At 39.4% G+C, this 18533-nt stretch overlaps 1 protein-coding gene across 1 annotated transcript in view; it reads right to left on the bottom strand.

The window, feature by feature from the left end:
* The window catches only part of ANO6 (anoctamin 6), a 79050-nt gene that overhangs the window by 46783 nt on the left and 13734 nt on the right, over window positions 1-18533 (bottom strand). Inside the window, exon 2 of the mRNA XM_055712460.1 lies at window positions 3338-3414. Coding sequence (XP_055568435.1) covers window positions 3338-3414 — 77 coding nt within the window. The remainder of the gene's footprint in view (window positions 1-3337; window positions 3415-18533) is intronic.

Raw genomic sequence — 18533 nt, 5'->3', positions numbered from 1 at the left:
GATACGCTTCAAAACAGCTTCCTGCAGCACACCAGGGAATAAATCAGTACTGGGAAACAGGAGAGCAGAGTGGAGCCTGTATTACATCACCTCTGCTGACAGGCACCTGTAAAAAATCCTCCCACCAGGGCACGGTGACTGTCTTGCAGGTTACACTTCTGTTGTGGGGTTTACGTAGGTGAAAATTTCAGAGTGCCTGTTTAGGGGCAGAGTTATTTCTCTCTACAGGTCTCGGGGAACTTCAAATCAAGTAAATAAAAAGGAAACAAATTATATTAACAGAGTATCATGAAAGATAATTATTTGTAAAATGCTTTGAGATCATCTAAAGAAAATGTTACAGAAATATAAAGTTCTTACTATCACAGCTATATAACAAGATCTTTCATTACTTCATGTTCTGAGTGACCAATACAGACACCTTTCTGACCTTAAGACCAGCACAAGCATTTACTTCTGGAAGATATAAGATATATATACAATACATGACATAACTTCCGTAAGGTAGATCTTTATTTGCATATCACATACTAACGTTAGTCTGTCTCTATAGGGCCATAAAACCCTTGTGCCTCTTGTGACTCATATTTACTAATAACAACAGATGACTGTTTTAGTTCTGTTTTTAGCAACAATGAGATTATTAGCAAGCACTTAATCAGAAGATTTTTTCATACCCTCAACATGCAAAGAAAATTTTCCATGTAACAAAGTGAACTGAGACAAAAGACAAAGCAGAAAAATACAGGGCATCGTTACAGTCATACATTTCTGTCAGCAGAACGTGGTTGGTGACTGGCCAGGCATCGGGATGCCTTGTCCCCTGAGCTAAGTTTGGACCAGACACCCACTTGACTTCCTGTCTGAGCGTCAGGTCGCTGCTGGCTGCAGGAAGAATTCCAGCACTCCTGATCAGAGACAGGCCAAACAGCCCTAATTTTAAAGAAAGGTGAGGACAGTATTCTGCTGAAAACCTGCTTTTCAGCACCTCCCATCTTTCTTGGGATGTAAGAGCTGGGGAATTCACTTTCCTGGATTTCCCTAAAGCTTTCTTGCTGTAGAAATAGTATTTGAGGGGCAGTACATAATGGACAATTTGAAGAAGTTATCCTCCCCTCTGCATATGCTGACTCTCAAAAAAAAAATCTTCCTGTTACATCCAAATTCAAACTATCTACCCACAAAGTAAGTAAGACTGCACAATGAAACATCTGGGAGCTGGAAAAAGCTCAAATTAATGCTGTCTATGCAGTTTAGCCTTCCTTATACATATTGTTTATGATCCATGACTTAATTGACAGCCACATGCCATACTTCTACCCTCCTTGTAGTAGTTATGGAATACTCCTTTTTCTCTTCCTAATTCAGGGTCTTTTTTTGTTACATCTCATCTAAATAGCCTGAATGCTTAAAACAGGGATTTTGTTCTGGTTGTTCCTGTGGCATTCTCCTCATAGAATCTCAATGTTCTGTAAATTTTGAGAAATTTAATTTTATAAGATCCCCCAGAAGAGAAAGTAACAGTATAACCCTCATTTTAGCAGCGACCACATAAGGCCTCTGGAGATCAATACCAAAGACTGTTTCCTAAATCTGGAATTCCAGCTTGAGACGCCAGGACAGTGACATCTTTCCAGAGAGCTCAGCAATTCCCTCTTCAAAAAGCAATCCACTCAGTTTCAGGTCCGTATGTGACTATTTTGAACTAATGCAAACAGGGCCACAGATTTTCCCCTTTGACACTCAAGAAATAAACAAAAGCTGGATATGACTTTGCAAGTCTTGCACAGAACTCTGTAGCAGAAGTAGGGATAAAATCCAATTATCTAGGACCGAACACAGTTTCTTTAGCTGTAAGAGCCTTTCATTCCTTCCCTGCAACTTCCTGCCACATTTACACCTTGCCGAAGTAGTACAAACAACATCCTCACAGAATTTGGGCTTTTTTGGAGATTAATACCCTACTCATGTGTCAAATGAGGCACAGAGTTCTCACAGCAAACTTAGCATGTGATCCTCTAATTACAGACAGCACCATAAGAAGAACAGGACCATTTTTATTAGCCAATAACTTACTCAGTCTTGGCTACTCCAGGACGACTTGCAAAATCAAATCAAATTTCCAGAATACTTCCAGCTGCAAAGCATGACCTAAGTTTAGACAAGAGACACAGTATTTGCCCTTTGTTCAATCATTTAAGGTCAGTTTTCCACTTCAGTTTCCATTTCTAGCTACAGTTAGCACTCACCCATGTAACAGCCAGGCTCAGCAGATCTCAATTTTATCTTTCTGGCCTGTTCAACCCACTCTAACTGCCCAGTGGCCAACAAGGCAGACCTGACATGGAAGGGGCAGTGCAGAAAAGATGCTGCTAAAACAGAGCAGAAATTACAACTGCTGCTAAACATGAGTAACCAAAAATAAAAATTGATTCTGACAGTCAATTTTTGACAGTAGAAATAAAAATAAATTCTACCAAGACTGTTTGGAGGAGACTGTTCTAACCACAAGGTATAGGACATTCCAGCTGTTTTGATGCTATTTCATTTCATATAAATACGTAAAAAAATATTTCATTGAACCACAAGGAAAGTCTAAGAAGGATTTTTATAACACGCTAGTCAGGGCACTCAGATGGGAAATAGAAGCTCTTGGTTCCACCTCATGCTCCAAACAATGTTTAAATATTTTTGCAGACACTGAAGCAGCACTAAAGAAAGAACACTCTGCTGCAAAACACTGGGACAGGAGCAGAGGCAGGGAGGCGAGGGTACCCAGCTCCCAGAAGGAAGCTCATTTCCTGGGACTCTGGGTATTTGTTTCCTGCAGCACACCTCCAGGTCTTTTTTCTTCTTGCCACTTCAGTCTCTGATTGGAGCAAGGAATTTCTTGGTATCTCCAAGCTTTCTGTAAAAACGAACCCTGAATTCACAAGTTGGGCAACTAATACCTGTGTATGAATCTATAGGGTATGTGTGTTTCTATGTAGGGTGTGTTCATAATTAATCTTTGTATACACACACAGAAATACTACACATGCATGTACAAAATTATATATAGAAAGGAAGTGTACATGTGTGTATCAGTTTATAGTGAATATATTTTGGTCCCTTTTAATTGAGTCCAGTGCCTGTGTCAAACTGCACTTTCACATCTGAGTCAATGATTTCAGGTACCTTTAGGGAAACAGATACAGCAACTCTGATTCAGTCATGCTGATGAACTGCATGTGCTGCGAATGCAAAGGAATGCTGACCTTCTGGAACAGCAACAACTGACTGTTGCATATCTATACGAGAAAAGATTACAGGTAGTCATAGTTAAAGAAATACCCACCCATTCAGGAGTATGGAGGTTTTGCTGATCCGGCACAGTTCCGTAAGTGGGAATAATCACCTGGTTCAGTTCCAAGACTAAAAATAAACATAAAAAATCAAAACAATTTAGCAATTTGTGTAGTAGGCAGGTTTTTTTTTAAAAAAATTATTAATGGTTTGTGAAGAAGCCACTTTATTGCACTTAATATTTCAGAAACAGAGTGTTTGTGTCTCACACTTCAGTTATAATCAGCAGAGAGCAAAACATAAAATTCACCAGGATAAAAAGTTAATGCTAGGAGAGCATCCTGACCAAGCTACGGTGATGCAAAACATCCCTTTGCTAGTATGTGTTATTTAGTGCTTCAGAAACTCTAGCAGTTGTTACGCCTATTTTCAGTGAATAAGGGTACCAGAACTGGCCCCATCTGCACAAATGACCCTAGCTCGTGCTGATTGTACTTGTCAGGCAATAACAAATAACAGCACCAGAGAATTATTCAGAAATCCTGGAATGGCTGTGATACAGGCAGTGATGCTGTAACATTCCCTCTGTAACAGGAATGATTTTCATATAACCTAAAACCACACCTACAAGTTCAATGTGTATTGAAGTCGCAGTTACTCCTCACCCATTTTCCCAATACTTCTTAATAACCAACAACCTGCAAACTGAATTGGTTTCTTGAAATACACCATAAAATAAAAATGATATCATTATCAAGCACACTGGGAAAACTGGCCACCAGATCAAGCATTGGATAACACACAAATTCATCCTAATGAGGCTGCTGGAAATAAGTTACAGAAGCTCTACAATCACTGCAAGGCATTGGTTTTACTTTCTTAACAAATATTTTGGGGTTTTAAGAATAAGTCAGATATCCTAAGGCTGAAGATAACATCAAGCAGCTGAAGGGAGAACGCTGCTTTCTGCCTATGCATGGCAGGCAGATGGACTCCATGTGTTATTTTTAGACCCTTAAAATAGAGAGGTGTCTTAGCCAAGTCTGCCCTACGCTGAGGAAAGGGTTGTGGATGTTAATGGTAGCTAAATGCCAGTGTTTTCTGGAAAGGATAGCTTCAATTTATCAAAAAATACTGTAATACTATAAGAAAACCCCCAAACCCTAAAATAATCTAATCTATAGTACTCTTAGGATAGCTAAACACTCATTAGACACAATGCCAGGACAAACATAACTGATATGCCTGGTTTTGGTTGGTTTTGGTTTTGCTTTCGTTTGGTTTTTATTTTTTTGCTTAATTTCATTGGTATGTGGCCAAATTCTCAAGAATTTTTAAGAACAATTTTTTTCACTGATGATGCTAATTTATACCAGCTGAAGATAAATCAAAACACTTAGAAACAGAGCACAACAAGAATGGTCTTTCCAAATCAACAGAATTCTCTCATGGCCTCTAAGCAGCTGAATTCTCTGGTTTAAATACTCTTTTCATAGAGTTTGGTAGGCACTTTGTTCCAGATGTTGAGCTGTCAGTTTCCACATCTCTGCTGTGGTGATAGTGTATACTCTAGGGAAGAGCCAAAAGCCAGTCCATTCATTTTTCCATCAACATTGCTTCAGAAACATTTGAGTCCTAACCCAAAAGTTGGCCCAGTTGAATAACCAAAGTCTGTGAACTCTCAAAAACATTAACATCTTTAGAAATGTTTCCCAGAATTTAAAAAAATGAGCAGGAAAATATGGACTACTGCAGCACACAAATGTCACATGGTCAGACCATAATATGAGGACTCAAAAACATGAGCATATCTCAGGAGCTACTGCAAGATCTCTGTATATGTGCATCATTATATTTTAATGGATCCATCTCAGACTAGTGAGACAAGGGTAAATATATATTCCTGATGTCAGTGTAATGGGCATTCCTTAGGGCATTCTTTATTCTCTGCCCGCACACAAATACATTCAGATACAAAGTGCTTCTGAAAACCCACAGAAGAGGAAATATTTCTGCCTACATGTAATGGGCAGAGTGGAGGAGAAATACAAGCATCTTGCATCAAAATACAGATATCTGCTCTGAAGCCTGGTGTGCCATTACACCAAACAAGCAGATGCGGACATAGACATGAAGACTTCTGCCAGCCACCGAACAAGAATTACGAGCCACAGTAATGAGAATCATGAATTAAAATGACCTTTCTGCTAAGTCTCATGATGTGTCACTCATCAGTGCTGCCTAGGAAGAAATCTTTCCAGCCAGAACTGAAGAGAAGGGGGAGACATGGCATTCACACCAGGAAGAATAACTCGAGTTCTCCGTATCCTGATGGATCTGAGGCTGGCCAGCAGTATCCTCTGAAGAAATTTATATATGAGTATAATTTGCTTCTATCTCAGTGTCTGTGGTCAGTATATCTTCCCCATGATATCTATGGTGTGTCACGCATACTTTATTGTTTTAACAATATGTACCGTCTTAACAAATTTTTACTTGAAATACTGCTTAGTACCTGGACCATTGATCCAATGAAAGGACTCATGGAAAAGCGCCACACTTATTTCTTATAGGACATCATCCCAGAACTTCTCTCAAGTTAAATATAGATTTATGTTTGTGTGAAGCCATAAATACAAAATCTTCACACTACCTGAATGTGTACTTCAATAAGATTCGTTCTGGCAGTGGTTTGCAAGGACAGCTGTGCTGATCTGTGCAGTTTTTAGCTGGAAGAGACCATTCCAGTCTCTCAGAAAGACAAGAATGGTACCTGCAAACACTCAGCTTTAGTAGAAAAAGCTGCACCCACACAAAGTGCTGCACCCCCAGGATCACTTCCTTTATTTCTCTCACCTCCCCTCCAGCATTATGGTAAGGTTAGTTTTAAATATGGAGGACAAGGAAGAAAATTGCAGCACAGAAGTTTGGAGCTGGACATTAGGAAACACTTTCTAACCGGTAAAACAGTAGAAGAAACTTCCAGGGAAGGCAGATGAGGTCTTCAATAGCAGAGATTCTTCAGCACTGGTTAATTAAATGTCCTGGAACAATTTAGGGCAAGCTGCACCTGGCATGAACCTTAGGAAGATGGCCTAGATGAGCTTCTGAGGTCCTTTCCAGACCCAGTTTCCTCTGAGTGTAAGCCTGGTCATAGTGTTCTCATAGTTAAGTCCAAAAAAGACCATTGTGCTGAGATTTTATATTAAAATAATAGTTCTGCTTACCTATTTCTTCTTCAGAAGCATTATCACTCTTGTTAATGCTTGGGTCAGAGCACATCAAGTGTAGATGCTTATGTTCTACCACCCAGCCAAGTAAAGCAAAGAAGGTGCAAGGGAACAAAAGAATCTACTGGATTCGTGCCAGCACGCTCTGATTTTAATTGACTGATACATTAAGTTCTATCTTCAAGCAATCCTGGCAACACATGCTTTTGTCAAAACATTTTACCTAATTTCTTGGAATTGTAATCATAATTTTGAGTTCCTGCTCAGTGATATCAGTTGGTCTTTGATCTAGTCCTTACAAAAGATGCTGTTGTAAAAATTGTAAGTACTGAATCTGTGCGTGCTACTTTACAAGAACACCTCAGTTGTCTCTGAACTGCCAGTATATCAGTGGTATTTCCAGATGGCCGGAGACTGTTCTGCAATCCAGGACACTGGACTGCGCTGTCAACATTTCACACCTTACCTCAGATATGCCTATACACAAATACTAAGAAATCTATGTTTATCCCATGCTGCTGCTTTACAACCTGTGTACATCCCATGCTTTGGGCCAGGCCATGGAAAATGAATCCTGCTGTTGATTCTACCAGTCGTTTATTTTATGACCTTTCTCTATGGCTTTGCTTTCTCACAGGTTGGTCAGCATTTCTGACTGGATTGAATAAAGACCCTAAAATTCCTTGAGGGTCAACATAAAAGGCTGTCTTTTCGTTAGTTAATTGATGTTGACAGTGAATGACTTTGTAAGTCCATGATTTTCCCATTGAATTTTAAAGGCTTTCATGAACATTACTACTAGCAATCTCTGTCTATTGCTATGGCAGAGGTGAGATGCTATGGCACACTGATAGGCATGGAAGCTGCTCTCCCTTTGGAATAAATATAATTAAACCTTTCTTTGGAGTCTGAATTAATAGAAGCTTCCCAAAGCACAGGCAGCAGTTTTGAGACTGTAAATTAAAGAGCACTGAGAATGGACAAAAAGCAGTACCCAGAAGTGAAAAGAAACATGCTGTCCAAAAAACCATTAATGACAAGAAAACCACAAAGATATTGGATAAGATGATGTTTGAAAAGACCACTGGGCTTCACTCTATAAGCAAGGACATTGCCAAACTTGCCTGAAGTTGCCAAACTTTCCGTGCCAAAGCAATTCTTGGCTATTATTGATTTCATCTAATGGAAATAATCAAAGGTGAAAAAGGTCAGCAGCGCTCTTTAAGCCTGTGTATCACCTACATAAGCCAAATTAATAAGCGCAGAATTATTCTGAGAAGTCAAAAAGGTTTTACACCACCAAACTTATAGTATCTGGTACTTCACTTCCCTCAACAAACCTGTGAGACATTGCAAAGGACAAGATCTCAACCCTGGCACTCAACGTGGCACCTCATGAGTAATCCTGAATGTAAAGCCAGGAAGCTATGTCTGCAATCCCCAGGCATTGCTGCTTTGCTGTAGACTTTTACTTTTTTTTGCATGTTACCTTTTACTTCTCTCAGAGTATTTTGTAAGAGTACTGACTGTCTGTCACAGAAGTTTTAAAAAATCCCAAATCCTGTTGTTATAGTGGGAAAAATAAATTAATATAATATTGTGCTCTTCTAAGTACAAAACTTACGGGTCCAAGAATATCTGCTCAGGCCCTCAGTGGGATTCGGCTGCTGCACAGAGTACCTCCTCCATAAGCAGGGACATTTATGGTTACAGAAAACGAGCTGTTGCAAAGCTAGACCGCAGAGCTGGGGCATATCAACTTATCTGCATTACCTGGCTGCACGCACAGGCTGTCCCTCAGGAAATGCAGGTGGAAGGCATGGGAGGAAAGAGTAGCAGGCATTTACCAAAGGAGAACACTGAATAGGTGGCGTGCTTCAAACCCACACTCTAGCTTAGCTCACAGCACTGCCCGCACGTAGCCGTGCCTTAGACAACAACAGTCACTGCACACAGAAATGTAAAAACAGAAGTACATAATTAGACACACTTAGGTTTTTTAGACCTCTGATAGATTGCAAGGAAAATTAATACAATAACAAAATACCTAACTGACTGGAAAACACCAGGAAATATTTATATGCAATTGTTATCTAAAGAGACACATTTCCTAAAGTATTTGTTTGACAGCCTCGTCACTGCATTAGAACAGAAAAGATAGTCATTAGTAATGTCTGTCTGTTCTAATGAAAATCAGATGAAAAGCACATATCAGGTTTGTCACTGTGAGGCTCAGAGACCTGGATGGAACCACTTTGTTCCCATCTGCTGGGATAAACGAGAAGATCCAAAGATGGTGGGCTTTGCCCAGATACTGCTTTCTAAGCAGAGCTGATCCTGCTCACACGGCTCCTCAGAAAACAGACCAACATTGTGGTTGTATCTCCCCACCTTGGCAGGCTGCAGTCGTGCTAGCAGAAGATCAGTTTCATGATATCTTCATGCACGGCACCCAAGAGGGAACCAAGCAGAAAGCCCCACCGCACAGGTACTGTCTCAGAAGTCATGAGAAGGCATGAGGTAAAATAATTACAAATTTATGCCATGTTTTTTTAAATGCCCCAGAAGATGCAAAAGGCAGAGAACTGACAATACGAGGGAGTTTCCCTACTGAGCAAAGATTTTGTTTTTCCAAATCTTAACACTTACCCAGAAAGTGAAGACATTGTTATAAACATGACTTGGAGCTCTGGGGCTATGAACAAAGAAAACTTTGAATATATGCTATTCAGACTAGACAACTGCTTTCCTTCCTGTTAATGTATATCAGATTTTATATATCAATATATTAATTAAATATTAAAATTAAAAGCTTATCAGATCAGAACCTGTCTTAAGGGCTGATCATAGAATAAATTTTTTTTCAGTTCAATGTCAACAATTCAAGCCATATGTAATACTTGATGAAATCTGAAGTGAAGTAAAACCATTGCACAAGTCGAATTTTCCTGGAAACAAAAACTGTTGGACTGCTATACTGCCTTTTGACAGCCATAATCTCTTGCTGGTGCAGAATATTTCTTTATTGTAGTTCATTTCATATGTTCAGTTCTTTGTATAGGAATACTCTCAGAGTTAAGAACCTAGGAGTTGAAAAAGCAAGAATATGTATTTTCCTTTGTAAATACATAAATCAAAGAAAGAAAGATACAATGAGATCCATAGCTCCAAACCAAAATTAATCAAGGCCTTGAAGTTCAATGTGCTAGAAGAATTACTTTTAAATGTAAAATATTCTTGATAGCCCTGATCCTTATATATCAAAGCACATATATTTTGTTTAATCACCTAAATAATTTTAATAATTTTAAACAAAAAAAACCCCATCAAATCTCCTTAGCTAGGATGATATGTTAATCTAATTTATTTCACTTTGCAGACTAAATGAATAAACACAAAGAGTTAAGAAAAGAATGTTTTAGGTTATCCTTCCAAAATGTACCTCCGATCTTTTCACCTCACTCCTTGCTAGCTGGAGACATTGTCATCATCGAGACCATTTTGATGGTTAAAGGTCTGTCTGGTCCAGACTGGCTCTTCTCTGGGATACAGTCTTTTCTCCACTCACATATGAGGGCAGTCACTAAGATCATAAATTACCCATGGTTTCACCTCATTCCACCAAAATATCATTGGCTTGCATTTAGTAGCATTCATTCTTTCAAGTTCAGTTATTGATTGGAATGTGCTTAAATTTTTATTTAATATCTATAGGCCTTATTTGAAGAATACATGCTATGAAACCCCATATTCTTCACTTTCTGAAGTGATGTATTTGAAAAGAAATTATTTTTTTAATAACAGACTATACTTTATAATCTATTATTTGTAGCTAACAAGAGAACTGTACAGCTGCTTTCCATGTGAAAGTCTTGTTCTCTTCTTACAGTCACCTGCAGTCTTACACCACGTGAGGAAACCGACAACAGTAACGCCAAAATGGCTTCCCAAGCCACCAACAAGTTATGTTCCTTGTGCACTCACACAGAGCAGATCTGCAGGTATCATCAATCCAAAACTTAAGCTATGCCACAAAATGAGAAAAACCTTGATTTTAATTTTAAACGCCCAAGCATACCCAATATGAAGCTATAGATGTTGTTGGATCACAAAGGATGTGAAATGGCTATCTCGGAAGATGATTCTTTCTTGTTTGAAAGACTGTTCTTTACATTAGATCATTTTATTTTACAGCTGTACAACCAAAGGGCTGGGAACATGTGGTATGAGTTTCAAAAATAAGTACTCTGTCATGACTAATCTTAAACAGAAAAACATTTCATTGGGAACACAATTCAGAGTATTGCTAGTCCAACACCCCATGTCCTGAATCAGCCAGCTTAGAGTCGGGGTAGCTCACCAAAAATAATAAAGCAATTATCCGTCAGTACAGAACAAGAAATTAGACTTTGTGGAAGTGATTCTGCTGATATCAGTGTCTAAATAATTAAGAGGCACTGGGCTGGAAGGTTTAAGGGGCTCAGTAACAAAATTGTCAGATAGTTCTTATGGGTTCAGAGATCAAAATGGGACACTTGCCCCAAACCTGTAGCAAAACTCCTGAATCATTTCAGTGAGACCTGGACTAGCTCCAGCTTCAGTTTCCAAAAAACAAACACTGGGCTAATGATATTTTTGTTACAATTCTGTGAATCCACAGTAATCTGCTGAAATGCAGATGCTGGCTCCTGGTTTTCACTGCTGCATCGCACGCATGCCAGAGCCAACCTGTCTGCATCCAGCCTGCATATCACACACCAGCTGACTAAATCGCTGCAGAAATTCAGTTGCTAATTAGACTATTCTAAATGCTTTTTCTGAAGCTAAACAATTTACCCACCTTCAGCTGAAATAGCTGTCAGGAAGAATTATTTTGGCTCTCATCTGTCAATAGGCAATATATAGATACAGAAACAATTTTTGGTTTCAGAATGTATTAACAAGCCTATCTGCTATAATTTTAAACAATATTTGGTACGCTTTTTGGTTGTACATGCATACATGTCAAACAGCTAGCTATCTTTGTCAGAATATAAAATAATGGAATAAACTGATTAAGTCAGAAGGCTTCAGACTGATAATTTTTTCAGGCATTAATCTCAGGTTGAATATGGGCTTGAATCATTCTCTCTTATCCACATACACCTTCTTATAATCAGTTAAGTAATTTACGTATACTAAAATAATGCAACAAATGAGCCTTCTTAAATTTTTCAGTTAAGGGCTGCTCTGTTTTAATTATATATGGAATAGGGTAGAAAACTGCTGTAATGATGACTGCCAAATGAGCTTGGTTTGTTACTGATTCAACCTATGTCACATTGTTACAAACTGAGGCACACATACATATATACTTTATTTCTTTAATTTTTAACAATAGTGCAAACATCATAATTCCTGCTACCAAAAATGAAAGTTCTTAGTTTCTAGGGTTAAGAAAAATAACTACCTCAGTCGCAATAAAGTATCAGCTAGGTCACTGAAACCAGCACCAGCTTATAGACAACTTGGATTTTTAGTTTTGTTAGTAGGTTCTGAGATTAAATTTTCTTTATTTGGAGTAATCCGATTAAGTCTGAAAAAGGGATCAAGAAAAACATGCTGCTGTTCTTTTCTTGCAGTAAATAAAAACCAGGTGGCAGGGGATGAGATCCACTAATTCTAAAAACCCAAAGGGCATTTAGGATATGCAGAAGGTGTTAGGCATATAAAGTTACAGATAAATTTCTGCTGAGGTATTCAAAAGTGTCCATGCAGATTGACAGTTTTTATGCTAAATTATCTCAAACGTGGCATATGGCCCTTAGTGACCAGAATTAATCCATCAATTTCATTAACTACAGTTAATGTTTCCCTTGCATAATAAATAATTCCAAATGCAAAATGTTTTAGACATGCACTTTCTTCTTAAGTATACAGCATATTTAAGGTATCTAATAAACATGTTTGCATGTTGTTTTTCTCTGTGGTTAATTAACTCTATTTACCAACAAGATGCATCTAAAGACAAGTTCAGACTAATTAGTTATCTTGTAGATAAGAAAGAATTCATTCAACAACAAATTAAAAATCAGAGTAAGTGTGCATTGAGCTATATACTTGCTGAAATGATTGCGTGTCTATGGAACTAAAGAAGGGATGTGAGCACCTAACGCAGGATTTGGGAGTAACCAAAACATTCAGGTCCAGACATACAAACCAAAATGGTGGCTGTGCAGCTGCTGGCTAACAGGAGCCTCCTGCCTCACTGTCACACACTGTGGGCATTGCCCCTGAGAGTCACTAAGGACCTGGCTGGGTGTAGCCCCTGTGGTGCCCTCAGCAATGTCATTATTCAGCAGAACCCAAGGGTTTTACTGTCTTAGCTGCTCTACTAATCAACAAGAAAACTCTCTTAGAAAGCCTTAAAAAAACAAAATTCCAAACATGATTAAAAACTCTATACAGGTTACTGCTTATTACAACCCATAAATTAAATCACTAACTTCAATCATTCCACATTGATTAGTACTGCTCTACATGGTAGAAATTGGTTTTCAGCGGTCTTAACCGCCCCCCCCCCCCCCCCCCCCCCCCCCGGAAATTTATAGTCAAATGTGACAAGTGAGCAGGTCAACAAGACTCCAAACTCAAACCCACAAACACTGAAATAGTCCTGGTTCAAGACTGCCTGTCATCACTGATGCTTTACTTTAAAGACAAAGGAAGGGGTTGGATCCTGGTCTTCCCATTTCAGAAGTGGTTCTTATTACATAAATGGTAAAAGGTACACAACGATACCAGTTGTTCTAGCACATGAGATACTGGTGGATTTTAAATCACAGAAAGTAATTTTTCATTATAAAGCCCAATTCGTTATTGTTCCTTCAGGACCCTACCTTCTTTTGTAGACAAGTTGGGGCTGCAGAGGGGATGACTGCGGCCAAGGAAAAGAACTTGTCTGTCTAGACCTTTAACTTGTTTTTGCAAAAGATGGATAGGATATAGAGACTGTAAGAAGACTGAAAGGAAGAAAGGTTATCTGATTGTCAAAGAATTTGTGTGTGGCCTTGGAGAAGTGGCCTATGCCCCAGCCTCAGGATCTAATACACGCGATGCTGAGCAAGCTACTTGAACAAAGTTTTGCCTAGCTTTCCACTGCACAGTTTTCAAGCAAACTCCCCAGGGTATTACAGCTGGGAAGCTTGGCACTTTTACAGCAGAGCTGGGCATTTGTCACTAAGTTAGCTGGAGATGTATGTTGCAGTACTTGGAATTGCAAGATTGGGAAATGCTCTTATTTCTGAAAAATCAGTCCCAAAGCTTTTGTGATTGGTGAGCACTTTTTGGACAACTTTGTATGAAACGCAGAGAGTTTATCAACCACAATCCAGAATGGTGTTAAGATCTGATTGTACAAAAGTGGCTGAAAATGAATTATTTTCTTGTGGCCTTGCAGCAGACACGTTCTAGGGAGGCCTGCCAGTGGGATGTGGGTCTCTCTGTTCAGTGTCCTGTCTCCGCACAGCCCATTCAGAAGTGTTTTACATTCCCTACATCTTATCACTTCAGCAGCCTGCATTCCTGTCAACTGGGGTCTGGATTCCTGAAACTCCAGCTCTCCCTAAAAAGGGAGTAAGGCAACCTGATACTCACATCCCTGTCGGATACTGTGCTCAGATGTGGTAAGAGCACCATAGAAACACAGAGGAGGAAAGGAATTAAAATGTACGCTGTGCAAGGCTTGGGTAATTTGAGTTAAACAAGGCTTGGAGCCATGCTCTTAATGAGGAAGATAAAAAGAAATCTGCAATTACTACCAGTTTACTGAATGAGGCTGTGGACTTAAGAGGGAAAAAGAACAGTGAGTGTGTAATTAAAAACTGTAACATGCATGCAAACCAATGGTAGGAAAATTGAAGTTGCCTAGGCAACACTGATGCTGATGTTGCCCAACTTCTAAGTGCTTGACTTTGTAACCTTGATGTTAATATTTTTTAGACATAATATATAATTATCTGCAGCCAATTAGGGATGCTATGGCTTCTGTTGGTAACCGGTAATATTTACATTTAAATATAGAGAAAGATTACTGCTGGCTATACTGTATTATTTAATTATACAGTTAGTTTAGAAATGAAATTATATCTGAAGCATTTGAGAGATTCCCTTGAGCAGAAGTAATGGAACAATTATTACTGCAATTTGGCATGAGGAAATTTTGCTGAAAGTCTAGAATTTCACCTAATCAGAAAATTTGATTAGTGGTCCATGTGTAGGAGCACTCTGCGCTGCTGCTGAGTGATTTCAAAATGCACTGTAAGAAAAGTAATCATAATAACTATGGACACCCTTCCTTATCAACTTGTGAATCAGATTTATTAAGTTTTAGAAGTTAGTTCAGAATAATGTAATTAGTGTAAATTCAGTACCATGAAAAAACCCAGTGTTTTAGCTTATTACAAGCACGATGAATAAAAGGTTCTGGTTTCTGCTGACAATTCAATTCATAATGCCTAGCAACTACAGCTGGGCAAGGTCTGACAGCTTCATGCCAAACAGCTGTGGCTTTGAAGACACAGAGGTTTCTAAACTACTTTCTGGGTAAAGAGGGATAAACAAGAAAGACGCATGCATACAGCTTTCTAGTAACAGTAATGTGGGCAGACTGATGGAAAGTAAGAATACGCTCTCAGTCTGGCATTGAAAAGTCCACTGTACAGGAAAAAAACAGATGCATGTGAAAATACCAACTCAAGAAACTTACACACAACACATCTGGAAAATATGAAGGCAATAAAAACAAACTCCAGAGTGATCACAGGCATTTTTCCCTGGACTTTGAGAACCTGGAAGTAGAAGGCGATAAGATCTCAACAGTCATTACAGTCCTCTTACAAGACAAGGATGGAAAAATGCAGTGGATTCCTTGGGAGAGAGGATCCCATGCTGAAGGTCCTGGTCATTTCAGTCACTGGTAAAAAGCCCTCCAGCTTTAGGTAACATGAATGCACAGATCAGGCACTGCACATCTACCAGACCACACTTTGAGCTTAGCAGGGTTGGTAATGCTACCAGCTTTCCAAGGTAATGCTACCATTAGACCGCACCTTTGGCTGCAGTCAGCCTCTTGTTGGGATGGGTGATCTCTCATCTGGCTTGTCAGCCTGACTGGTGGCTTGCTTTTTCTATCAGATATAAGAAAGGAATGCACCACTTGCCTGCAGTCATTGACCTGCAGGGCTTAGCGCTAGTGGACAGACAGCCTGCTCCCAGTCTGGAACTTTATGTTGTAAAGGAGTCTTTGGCTTATAGCTTGCCTTCTGTCCATGTTCTTGCCTTGCCTTTTGACTGCAAGGTGGTTTTGACTGCAGGTGGTTTTGTGCAGGGTCAGTGACTTTTAAGAAACAGAGTGTGTGTGTGCAGCCAGAGGAGAACAAGGGCACCTAAGAACACAGGAATGTGCTTATGGATCATCTCAGTGGTCCACCTAGCCCAGCCTCCTGTCCCCAAGGGAGACCAATGGTGCTCTGGGCCAAAACCACCACTTAATCTTCTGAAGTGTAAGATGAAGGCATGGAGACAGTGAAACTCCCATACTACACGATCAGACAGAAGCCGTGTGTTTTTGTTTTACATCACCTTGTGGCTTTTTAATTCATACATTTCTCTCTACAGCTTTTGAACCTGCAACTGCTTCCTACACTTCTTGGCACTGGGAAGAGTGAGGAGTAGTAAGTTTTTATTCACCTCCACTCCATGAGGTGGCATATTAGAAATCTTCTCAGATATCTTATGTATTACTACACACTCTGAGGCAGATGCCACAGATACCTGAAGAAAAGTATCAGCAGTGCTGCCCATGGGATACTGAGAGTTTTTTGAGTGCTTGATACGCCGCAATGTTAATAATGTACTGGGGGTATCTAGTTATTATGTCACCCAAAGATTGGTGCTTGTAAGCGGCACATATAGAAGGATCATTCCCTGTGTAATGTCATACTTCAGATTTCATTATGGTCACCCACCACTATTGTGAACAGCTCTTTCAGAGTGGGAATGCTGGAGGCAGCTTTAGACCCACCAAAGCAAGCACATGACAGTGTGGTATAAAGTGCCATTTCTAGTTTTCTCTAACTATTGTTGCACCTTCCTTGAAGACTGGCCATCCCATAGCAAGTAAAATTTTAAAGTACAAGTCTCCTTTTGATTGGCAGGTAGCATAAAAATGTGGAAAATAGGTGTTTTGATAGTTTATCTCAGGAGGAAGAAAAAGAAGTCACTAATGATGCTGATGAAAAATGACTGGCTTTGAATCTTGGATACAAGTCAGCCATAACAAAAACAAGCACTAAGAATAAGTAGGAAAAAGGCAAACAGATATTCTCTTCTTTTCCTCCTATCCCACCTATACCACAGTGTAATTCCAAGAAATCTTAAAAAAAAGCCCACAAAAGAGGAGATGCAAGCTTTGCCTTGGAAAGCATGGAAAGACATTTTACTTTGGTGCCTATAAAGAGTCCTGCTAAACTGTTTTGTGATGTTATGAACATACGAAATGGCAGTAACACGGCAACAACCATCGGGCTTGCTCATTTCATACAACACACAGATCTTCATGAGAGTGCAACCAGTGCTGAGAGACCCACCCATACCCCTCTTCACAAACTCATTTCCACTGAGACTCTAATTCATTTCTTCAAAACTGTGGAAGTGAGAGGATGTAAAAAATCTGTTTTCAGTTGAAAAAACCCAAGCAGCCTCTAAAGAGTTGTTTTTTATTTAAGCTTAGGTAAGATTGCTTGCACATCTCATTATAACAGTAGGGAAAAAACAAGTGTGATGGGCTGGTAGGAGGCTAGTCATAATCCCCTGACATTGGCTATGCTGAGTTTTGTTTTATTTTTTAAGAGGACACCACAGTGGCTGTACTGCAGATTCTATTTTTTGTGTCAAGGGGGACAAAAATAACCTTTTGAAATGTGTGAATCCAGCTCACAGACTGTAGGGCAACAAGGTACCAACGAGGCCATCCTGTCTGGTCCCTGTAACACAGGCCAGTGGATTTCACCTTCTGTCTCTTGCGTCAACTCCAACTTCTGGGTGAAGGCAAATAAACTTCTCCATTCCAAGGATTTTACTGAATTGCAGACTGAAAGAATGATATCAAGGAGATCTCTTAAAATACAACAAATTAGGATCCAGTAAATCCATCAAGAAAATTTTCTCTTTACATTTTATCCTAAGTATGGACCTCATAAATCAGTAACTTGACATATGGAAAGACTCATTTATAACTTACTGAAAAAGTACACAAGCTGTGAAACAAACGCTGCAAGCACACGTACAGAAACAGAAGAATCCAAAGACAAACCAGTATCTGCATACTGGGGGTTTTTTTAGGTCTAACTGTACTTATAAACCAAAACTCACTGTGACGTTATATTTAGAGCTCTGAGTTTAAATGCAAACTCCATTTTGGAGGGGTTTAGCACTCAGTCCTTCTAACTGGTTATTAGCTGTCTTGAATGTTGAGTTAACATGTTGATGGAGATGTTGCAGCACACTAATCAATCCCAGTATTATCTGCTACAACAGTGAAAACATGACATGCTGCTTTCCCTTCATGTGGTGGAGGCAGGACACAGAAGAAGGAGGAGAAGAGGGCTTCAGGAGTAGCAAACACCAAAAAGTGACAGCAAGGAGATGATAGCTGTTTAGCTGTGCCAGCTACTCTGTAATACATGCTGAGGGAACTGAGAGGGGCAGTCCCAGGTGGAGCATCTCTGGTGGCCCCATCTCCAAGCTCTCTGCAAGAGGCATGACCTAGCCTTTAATGAAAAATAAAAATATCACGCACTTGAGGAATATTTGAGGGACAGCTAAACTCCAAGCCATATTTTTGTGCTTAGAATGAACAGTGCAAAGTATCTCCACTAATCTCAATAGCAATGTACATTCTAAAAAGCAGGGATACACATTTGAGACCAAAACCTTTATTGAGATTTGCCTTGCGTGACTTCTTACTGTCCCATATCA

This window comes from Falco cherrug, chromosome 5 (assembly GCF_023634085.1).
Source record: "Falco cherrug isolate bFalChe1 chromosome 5, bFalChe1.pri, whole genome shotgun sequence".
NCBI classification, from domain to species: Eukaryota; Metazoa; Chordata; class Aves; order Falconiformes; family Falconidae; genus Falco; species Falco cherrug.
The sequence above is the reverse complement of the archived record's forward strand: the minus strand, read 5'-3'. Positions and strand labels throughout refer to the sequence as shown.